Genomic DNA, 10,667 nt, shown 5'->3' on the forward strand with positions numbered 1-10,667 from the left:
GGAGCTCCACAGTTCTTTTCCTGGTGTTTTGGTTGACATCTCTTGATTTTCCCATGTCACAGAAACAGGCTCTGTGTTTTGCCTTATATGCATCCACAGCTGTGCCACCTGTTTACTCACATGGACTCTACTAACCTATCAGAAGCTTCTTCAGCTCAGAATGGAATCGTCTGGAGTTTTCTTATTAATTAACAATAAACTTAGTGTACATGTACTCCTAAATTTGATGAAAGTGATAAAAAACAGAAAGCTCTGTCTCTCTTTATTGTGACATTTAACTAATTCAAAAGATATTTCAATATTTATCTAAAACAAAAGTTTACTCTAAATTGATGTTGTGCAGTAAAAATGTTTTATGTTTTCTCCCTAAAGTGTAAATATCTGGTTACAAATGTGAATATCCTGCTGTGTACTGAAATTCCTCTTGTTTTGCATACAAATATACTGAACAACATACAAAGCATAATATATAAAATAACATTTACCTGAGTTTTTCTTTGAAAGAACCCTCTAATGTCCATTCTTGTATTTCAGTACATAACTGAAACCGATTTAGTCGGGGAGGGTAAGAACTGAAAATATGAAATAAACACACGTAAGCTAAGAATCTCTAAAAAAAAATAGCATTTGTTCGGCTTTTCATTTCGCCATTTGTTGATTCACTTGAAGAGCAAGTAACGTAATATTGGTCAAGTGATCAGTTTGATATCAATCTTTCGTGATGCACCGTCATATTTACATTATTTGTACGGTACGAATGATTTGCTTTGGTACCTGGTCAAACTTAAGCTCTCCTTAGTATGGCTGGCTCCGTCTCTCCAACAGCGCACTGACGGGCAGCAGCTGCCCCGCCCCCTCGCTCAGTCCGCTTAGTGCCTGAGCTTGGATCATACCCAATATCAGGGGGGATTCACGCACAGTCGTAAATTCCCACAGTGTGCACTAGTGCTTCGAATATTGTGTGGTACTTTTTGTTTTATACAGTTGTCAGCCAGGCATCTAACTATGAAAAAATTGCACTCCAAAATACCCCGGGCTCTCTGACAAAACAACCCGGGCTTAAGCCCAGTAAGCCACCCCCACGCTCCGCCCCTGTTATTAGGTACACTGTATAAAGGTGTAGCTAAAATAATAGGATCAGAATTGGACGTAAATAATGTGAAAGCATGGATTCATCCTCCCATGTATCTGTTCAGGCTGGTGGTGTAACAATTTGGGGGATGCTGTGGCACAGCCTTCTGAGTACTGTTAATGATCATTTCCATCCCTTTATGACAGCGTACCCATCTTATGCTTCCAGAAGAATAACACACCATGTGGCAAAACTTAAATAATCTAAAACCTGTTACCTGAACATAACAGTAGGTTTGCTGTATTCAAATAGCTTCCACAGTCACCAGATCTCAATGGGATGTGGTGAAACTGGAGATTTACGTCATGAATGTGCAGCCAATATGCAGCAAGTGTTTGATGATATCATGTGAAAATCTATGAAGAATATTTTCAGTAACTAGTTGAACCTGTGCAATGCAACAATGCAGCAAAAGGTGTGGGTGGTTATGTACAGTGAATGTAGAGCTGCTGATATTTTTTTTCAGACACTTTATTAATATTGGGGAACTGGAGCTTTCAGGAATGAAGGTTTAGCCTGGCCTCAAAAAGCACCAGATAAATGCTTTGCGGCACGCTTTATTTATTAAACAATGCAAAAGTCCCCTCTAATAAATTGAAATTTCTTACTTCATTGCTGCTTTTAAAACAGTTTTTACAATCTGACATTGCCTGTTGATAAGACACACAACGCTCACGAAAAAGGAATAGCTTTAGCAGAAGAAAGGAGGCAACAAGTCGTGTTTCCTTCATTTGTAAGTACACGATGGACAACTTTTATTATTATCTGCAAAACTCAGATAAACAGAGCATTACAGACAATGTACATCGTTCATCTGTCAACAAAGCAAGGCTGCAGAACCGCTGCTGACGTCTAAGTCATCAAAAGACAGCAAGACCATCAATGGAGACATGAAATTAATAATAATACGTTTCATAATAATAACATGCACTCATTGCTGTGCAGAGTTTATGCATACTTCTATTGGCGCTCATGTTATTAGATGCATAAAAATAAACTGTCAGCAGTGTGCATCATATCAAGTTAAGTTTCTTGGGAAGTGTATTATCAGTAACAGTAGAAGTCCCATTTCTGGAAAAAAGAAGATACACTGAATCAGGAGAAAGCACTAAATAATTCATATGCACATGTGCATGTGTGTGTGTTCACCTACAGTAGTTTTGACTTCAGTTGTGGCTGGCATGAGAGCATGTGTCTCCTCCACTATGCTACTGGGGAAGTGGCCAATGCGAGCTTCCTGTTGTCCATAATAGGCGTCTTGTACCTGGGAAAAGATGACGCAGATAACATTTGTTTGATAACATTCAAAACTTTTAAATGTTTTGCTGCACATGGAAGCCCAAGCCTGTGACGTTTTCACAGTTTTATGGTTAGAGCCGTGCCCAGGCCATTTATAGCCACATAAATATGTCACTTTTACTCACACTGCCAGCCCAGAAGAGATTCCCTCTGTCTTTTAGCATTGCATAAACATAGACAAGCTGCCCCTGCCTGATGGGGATGAACCTGCAGTCTCCAGGGTAGTAGTCCTGCAGTGCACGAGCTATCAAGATAGGATCTGTGCAGGGACAAATGTCATGAGCTATAATGTGATATGAATCTGACCTTTTTTTCCGAAGCAAAATAAACAGTTGATACTTACAGCTGCACTCGGAGTCAGCACAGAGTTTCTTGTCAGAGAGTTTAGGCATTTGCTTTCCAGCTTCAGAGGTTCCCAACACAAGGCACAGGGAAAGAGCAAACCACAGTTCAAAAGCCATGTCTTTACGTCAATGTACCTACTGATGGAAAAGCCTTTTTTCTCAGCTGGGAAGGTCCTGGTTTTCAGTCTTCTTGTAAGTCTGTTTGGCCACTCTTAAAATGAAGGTGCAGCAGAAGCAGTCCCCTTTTTCTTCTTCCCCCAACCCTTCGTCACATGAGCACACACAGAGCTCCTTTGAAATTCTTCAAGCAGGTAAACAGGATGGGGCAAAGGGGGTGGGGAGTAGACAGACCCCTGCTTGTGTCCTAGACTTTTCCATCTGTCACGCAATGCAAACCCCTCCCCAGTGAATTCCCCAGAATTAATCACTTCCTTGTTTAACTGCCTGATATCCAATCAGCAACTATTAATTTTACCCCACTTTTCCAGTATTCCCTGTTCTTTCTGTCAGTTCCTCTTCCTTTTTCCCTCGCTTCACCTTTGGAACTCAGTAGGTGGAGCCATGTGCTTTATTTACATAATGAACGTTTCCACTACCAAGGAAACCAGCTGAGCTTCTCTTGCGCAAACACTCCCAAACAGGAAGACTGTACCTGTTAGCCTGCGGTGGCAGAGAGCTGTCAGGTAAGACCTAACTTATCATTTTTCAAAGTCTGGTGGAAAATAGGTTAACACGGATTCTGTCAACTGTCGTACTGGCAATAAAGTAGGACTGAGTTTATTACTTGTATTTTAAAGGACTTTAAATAGCATGTCAGCACAGATTCATGATACCAATAGGTAATAACAGGTGAGAAGCAAATAGTGACAGACTTGATAGTTGAGGCTGGTGAGACTCCAGATACTGACACTGCTACACTGTGACTGAAATTCAGCTTATACGGTCTAAATTTGAATAAAAATAATCTGGGAATTATTCATGATAGCATTGAATTATCAAACAAAAAGCTTTTTTTTAAGACTAAGCCTATGCTGATTGTTTATTGATAATTTGACTAAACGTATTACTTAAGAGTCTACTTGAAATACTCAACACATAGCGATCACAAGAAGTAGCAGTTCACAGTGCCTCTGGAATTTAGGGAGGAGACAATGATAATAGTGCAGGTTGGTGTTTCGGTCAGAGCTACAAAAGCACCTGTCAGACAAAAGATCTCCTTTTAGGCCATGCTGGATTATGTTACCAGAAAGCAGCTAGTGTGATATTCACACAAGGTTTTCTGTGTTATTAAATGTCTTTTCTTGCCCAAAGATGTCCCGGTAAAGACCAGAAGAGAAGAAGAAGTGAATGATATAAGCACTGGGACCACACACTGAAGCACAAGGAATACTCTGGATAACAAAAGTGGAACCCAAACACCTGTAAACTAAACCATCAGGAAACAGAAAGTCCTGACTCTCTATCCATTCTCTTCCACTGAAGAGAGACTGAATCACAACTGCAGGACTTGGATAGTACTTTTTTAACTGATCCTTCAACTGTCAGCTATGTTCAGCAAAAACAGTCTTCCCTCACCCAGCTTGGAGGACTCGTTCTTTCCTCTCTCTCCCTCCTCCTCGGTCTCTCTCTCCTTTGGTCTCCCCTCATCCACATCCTCCCCTGAAGCACTGACAGTGGAGGAGGCATAGAGACTGACCTGATTCTAGCTGCTGAGCTGGGACGGGCTTTACTGGAGAAGAATGAGGAGCTGGCAGCCTCTCTGGAGCAGAGGGAAAGGGAGCTGGAGGTAAGATTAAAGCTACTGTTGTCCCTTAATCTCCCAAAAGGTCATATTTGATAAACACATTTTTACACAAAATGAAATGGGAAGTAAGATTAGCTAAAATTACAAGCAAATTGGCTGCATGAAGGCAAAACTTTTGGATGTGGCCTGCAGTGCACAGTCATTCCACCTGTGGGCAGAAGATTTGTCAGATTGCAAGGAGACAATGCAACCATGGATAACCACCCCCACTGGAGGAGAAAGAGCTCCAACAATGTATAAACCGCAGACTGAAACTTATGCAATGCCTTTAGCTGGCAAAATCAGTTCACTGTGCTGAAGGAGATTATATCTGGTTAGCTGTTAGGAAGCTAATGCTAACTTTGTCTCATAAAGCTGCCATAGATCACCAAGGGACTTGCAGACATACCATTACTGGACTACTGCTTTACAAAAATAACTTAAGTTACACAGTGTGGAAAATGCTATCAGAATAGATATATAGATAGATTTTATCTATATATAAAGTATTTAAACCATTTGTTTTTTCTCTACAGAGATAACAATACATTTAACATTAAATGTGGCAGTACAAAGCTAATTCTATCATTCTAGTTCTAGTATGCAGTCTTAATCATTAAAAATGGTCAAAGCATGTGACAATCAGCTATGTCCCCCAGTTACCCAGTTATGTAATCAAATGTTCTACAGCCACAACAATCTTTTATGCTGGCTATGATAATGATCCATGATTACATGGCAGCCCATCATGTCATGATTTCTTAATCCACTGTTATCCAAATAATGTTTCTGCAACTGCATTAGAGGTGAGCCAATCAATTTAAATATCGTTAGTATCGATACCAATGCCGCTACTGGTATCGGACTGATACTAGAGTGATGAGATCAATGTATTGTTTCAATCCTCTAAGTTCAGTATGTAGCCTTCTCAATTGGGTTAAACATATTTTGGAAAATATACCCCAAACATGCACTATGAAAATGGCTCGACCTTTTTGTGTTGACTGTAGTGTCTGTTTTATTTATAGCCTATAACACATTCAAACAGAAGCTGACCCAAAGTGCTTTAGAGACAGGCAAATTTACATCCCAGGGCTCTAAAAAGGTTTTAAAATACATGCAAAGCTGAAAGGTGTGTTTTATTGTGTCAACAAATAATTGTGGCAAAGTAAAAATCACAATGATTTAAGTGGTCATTAAAATGTGTTCAGAATTAAAGTATCAGTATCAGTATCAACAATACTGGCCTTTTATTTACTTGGTATCAGATGATACCAAAATTTTCAGTACTTTGCACTACAGTGCAATGTATGGGACATACACGGTGCTTCCAATTCCTGATAAGTATGCATTACTTAACCTGCATGCGCTCCAACTTAATGTGAGTTAAGTACATTTAACTTTAGCAGAAGTCATTTTAAGTAGATCTTCACCATATATCAGGTTCATGTGGCTTTGTGTTAGTTATACTGTTTTTACAGCTTTTAATTTTTAATTAATAAATCTGCCCCCAGTGCAGAATCGACAAGCACAGAGAAATAAACAGAAAAGTATTTTTCATGAAATACAATGTTAAATGTTCTTTGAATGTTTTTGATTACATGTAACCTTTTTTTTTCTGAGTCTTCCTATTGAGCACGCTGGCTTGCTGTCACACTGCCATGTCCAGGACTGGAGTCACCATTCATGTCATCAGGAAAGTCTGGTTATTGAAGCTGGTTCATATGGTGTTTAATACAGGCTTTACAGCAGGAGAAGCACGTTCTTCAGAGGAAGCTGGAGATGAATGAACTGGCATTTGGACAGAGGGAGGCGGAGCTAACTGCTGATTTAACAACTCTGCGGGCTGAGGTGGAGAAACATCAGAGTCAAGGGCGTGACCGGCGAAAAGATGAAAGCGAGCAGATGATCCAGTTAGCCAACCATAACCAGAGACTGGTTGAGCAGCTGGCAGAGGTTTGTTTTAATGGATCAGTGAATCTCTGCACGTATGTTGCATCACAGGAAAATGCAGACTAACAGGTTTAGATAGTCCTACCTTTATTATTCACACCTTTCTCACCTTCCCATTTCTCACACATCTAGGCTGTGACACTGGAGCATTCCTTGAGGACTGAACTGCGTACCATCAGAGACGAAATGGAAGAATCATCTTTAGCCGAAACATCAGCTTTACACAGTTAGAAAACATACAAGCAGAGGTAAACCCATAAGTAAAACATTGCATACACAAAAGTTTTGGTTTTATTATGAACAGCACACCCAAAAAGCACAAAGAGCAGCAGTAGCACCACATGAAAGTACAAGTGCAAGTCTTAAGTTCGCAATGAAAAGTCCACAAACCACATCTTTTGGGAGTCAATTTCATATAGCATAAGCTAAAATCAAATCTCATGTTCGGATAATTTGAGTCTGGCTTGAGACTAAATACCAGCAAAAATAAGTAAAATTCTTAACGTCATGGAGGTCTGACAAGCCTTCAGTCACAATAATTTGTGTCATCAAAATAACTGTAACGAGAAATAGTGGAAAATTCTTAAAATGTTCAGTTGAGGTGTAAACCAACAATCAGGATGCTGATTTATAAACCTCTTAACAACCTCGAGGTGTGCAGGAAGTAGGCTTTGGGGTGACATCTGGGCTGACAATGCTAAAACAGCTTTTATATTGCTAGTCTATCCTTTTGATCCTTCTCATACAGAACAGAGTTTTGCAAGAGCGGCGGTCACACATGGAGACGCAACTAAAAGCTTCAGGGGAAGACAACCAAAGACTTCGCATGGAGCGAGAGCGCTTCAGAGACAGACTGTCAGAAATGCAGATGAAACTCAAAGAGAAAGAAGCAGAGGTGAGCAATAAATCGGAGGCATATTTAGGATCAGCCGTGGTGTTGACCGATGAAACTTGAGGCAGTTATATCTGTTGCAGGAAGCATTGCTCATCACAAGCAGAGGTCACTAACACGTTCTCGATCTGTGTGTGTGCATGTGCTTGGTGTGTAGATAGAGCAGGAGCAGGGAGTGGTGTTTGAGTTGCGCACCTTGAATCGCTCTCTACAGCGAAAAGCTCTGAACCTGGATGAAGACAGCATCCTGGACAGGACACAAGCAGAACCTTTGTCTCTGCTGAGTGAAATTCAGCAGTCACAGGTGCCACAGAAACACACCCACCGAGTAACTCCACAGTCTAAGTCAGTGTGTACCGATCCTGTGTACCAAAGCTTGTCTGGATAATCCTTGTACTCGTGTATGTTTACATGATCCATCCGATATTGATTTTTGTCTCTTGAGCACAGAGATTTCTCCAGATTCACTGAACCTTTTTATTGTTCTGTAGCTGATGATGTCCTTCACTTTTTTACACTGACAAACATTATTATGAATTTGTAGGCACAGTATTTTTAAGATTAGTGACCGCTGCCTTTGTTTGCTCCTGAGAAACTTTGTCTCTCTAAAACATTCTCTTTTAAACCCAGTCTTTACTGACCTGTTTTCCAGTTAACCCAATTAGTTGCAAAATGTTCCCCTAGCTGTTTCATCTTAGTGCATATTACTTTTTCAGCCATCTGTTGTGAGCGTCCAAGCGTTTTTGAGAAAACACTGACATAAATTGGTACAGATCAGCTTATGTATTCAGCATAAGTGAATGTGGTGATCTAGGCAGGTAAAAAGAGTCCTTTTCCACACTGAAAAAATCTCACTTTTTCAAATTTACCTTGCTTATACATTAATCTCGCCCATATAGTGCACAAGTCTGCCAAAAAAAGCAACATATTTGCAGGACAAATTTGCATTAACAGCACAAATGCCTAGTTAAGTGTTGGAACCCTCTGACTTTTTGTGATGCGGTGTATATCTCTCCTGTTACAGGCTAAAGAGGCTCTTCTAGCTCACTCCACAGTGCTGCAAGCGAGAGATGAAGAAATACAGGCACTCAAAGAACAGGTCAGTGAAACTGTATGCTGTATATACTGTCCTTACTGCTGCAGGAATAGAAAAAGACATATTTGCTGATTTGTCTAGCAAAAACAGACAATATAGGAAGCACCAACTGAAGTCACGGAATTACATTTTTTAATAATGTGCTATAGAATCAGTATGTTTAAGTTTGGATTAATTTAATCAACATGTGTTGATTAAATTGTGAAGACGTGTGTGATGTGACGATTTGAGGCTAACTGTGTGACATTATGTAGCCTATTTTTCTCTGCTCAGCTTTTATCTGTGCACGACTTTATAATATCACATTTATTTTGGAGGCCAATCATGCTCTAATATGCAATGTTCTGATCAATGTGAGTGATGTATTTACACATCAGCTTGAAGGTCAGAGAGAAGAACTCGAGTCTCTGAGGGAGGAAATTCAGCTGTGTGGCCGCAGTTCAGGAAAGCCAAGCTACAGGTAATGCTATGCTGATTAGTTTAGTTTCTCTCAATTTTATTTAGATTTTATTAAGATAAATCTGTTTTTAAAATTTCCATTTAGGTCCTTAGAAAGTGAACTGGTCACGGTGCGTCAAGAGAAAGAATCACTAACTCAGCAGCTTCTCAACACCATCAAGCAGAAGGTGGCGCTGTCTCAAGAGCTGGAGGCCTGGCAGGTTTGTGTACCTGGATACAAAACTACAGATAGTCTCTTTTGGAAAAATGGACTTTAAAAAATTATTATACTTTTGTAATCTGAACCTTTGCTCTTGCTCCAGGAGGACATGCGGGTGGTGATAAATCAACAGGTTCAGCAAAGGGAGGAGGAGAGGAAGAAAGAGAGCCAGCAAGAAAAAGGTGCTACAGGATTCCAAAGAAGCAGGTCTTTGAGAATGAAGGGAGAAGGATCGAAAGGATTCCTCTCTTTTTTCAAAGATATATAACAGCAAGAAGACTCCCAGGTTTAAATGGACACTATTTTCTTTGCCACTCTGTCTTTTGTGGCCAGATAATGGACACTAATGCCATATTAGCAACAAGTGACTTGTTTACATACCTATATTTGTATATATGTATATACAGTGTATTATTAATTTCATACTTTATATTAAAAAAAAGTCTCAACTGAGTGTTGGATATGTTATCATCTTTTCTTGCATTATTTAAGTCACTTCTAGTTTTTTAACCTCCTAAAACCTGGCGTCCACATATGTGGACATTACATTTTGAGTTATTTAGACCAAAGTACTCAAGTTTGCTCTACAAGAGCCTGATATCCACTTACGAGGACATTATACTGCTACTGTTTTAAACGAATATGCTCATATGTGGCTCTCATTTTTCTTAGAAACAAAAATCAGATAAAAAGAAAATCTGGTAATTCTTTGTTTTTTAATCAAAGAGAAATTAAAAATGCATGCCGTGGAAGAGTTCAGATTTTAGGAGGTTAAAGACAAAAGTTTACAAGATTTTTAGAGGCAGCATGCAAATACGAAGGAATAAGAGATTAAAAAGGACCTATCATTTTCAGGTCTTATCCTTTACTATGTTACACATTATTCAAAGTTCAAAAACAATCTTTCTTTTTTTTTTAAATCTCACACACATTAGACCTCAGTGCAATCTCACAACACACCCTCTCCTTTGAACCCACTTTTCTTATGACTAGCTGCCCCTGACAAACAGAAAGTGGGATTTCTGTGCTGTCAGCATGAGCTGTGTGCCTTCCATAAGCATATTAAAAGGTATTCACTCTCATAGCCATCATCCAAAATCAAACACAGAAATTTTTTTTCCCAAAATGTAGCGTCTTATTGCAGTCTGAGGTCTGGGCTTCCATCTATCTTTGTGCAGATTTCGGTATTTAAAACTTTGGCCTTGTTTAAAAGGGACATCCACCACTAAACAGTATATCAGGGAAAATCATCACAACTTAATGGAAGTTAATGGGAAGGAATATTTGCATGTTGATCCGAGAGTGGAAAATGTTCAGTTTAAGCAAATTCTTAATGAATCTGCAATCTTCAGCTCTAATGATTTAAGTGAAAATTATCTGGCTTTCGTGTTTGTGTCTTGCTGAGCTATGAATAAGCAACAGGACGTAAAAAGGTACCTTGGTGCTGAGTTTAGGTTCAGACTTACTGTAGGTAGGTAACTGTCTGTTGAAATGCATGACATACAGTCAA

The 10,667-nt window shown here is 39.5% G+C and overlaps 1 protein-coding gene and 1 pseudogene across 1 annotated transcript; one reads left to right on the plus strand and one right to left on the minus strand.

Annotated features, from left to right (window-relative positions):
- Positions 1-2,061: 2,061 nt before the first annotated feature.
- On the minus strand, positions 2,062-2,993 carry LOC113017585 (melanoma-derived growth regulatory protein-like). The gene is made up of 4 exons (XM_026160734.1): positions 2,775-2,993; positions 2,557-2,690; positions 2,286-2,396; positions 2,062-2,203 (listed from the first exon to the last, which is right to left on the minus strand). Exons 1-4 carry the CDS (start codon positions 2,890-2,892, stop codon positions 2,180-2,182), a joined length of 387 nt encoding a protein of 128 aa, XP_026016519.1. The 5' UTR covers positions 2,893-2,993; the 3' UTR covers positions 2,062-2,179.
- A 1,313-nt stretch (positions 2,994-4,306) lies between these two features.
- Positions 4,307-9,572, plus strand: LOC113017586 (BICD family-like cargo adapter 2; annotated as a pseudogene).
- Positions 9,573-10,667: the final 1,095 nt, after the last annotated feature.

The sequence above is a fragment of the Astatotilapia calliptera genome, unplaced genomic scaffold, assembly GCF_900246225.1.
Source record: "Astatotilapia calliptera unplaced genomic scaffold, fAstCal1.2 U_scaffold_151, whole genome shotgun sequence".
Lineage (NCBI taxonomy): Eukaryota > Metazoa > Chordata > Actinopteri > Cichliformes > Cichlidae > Astatotilapia > Astatotilapia calliptera.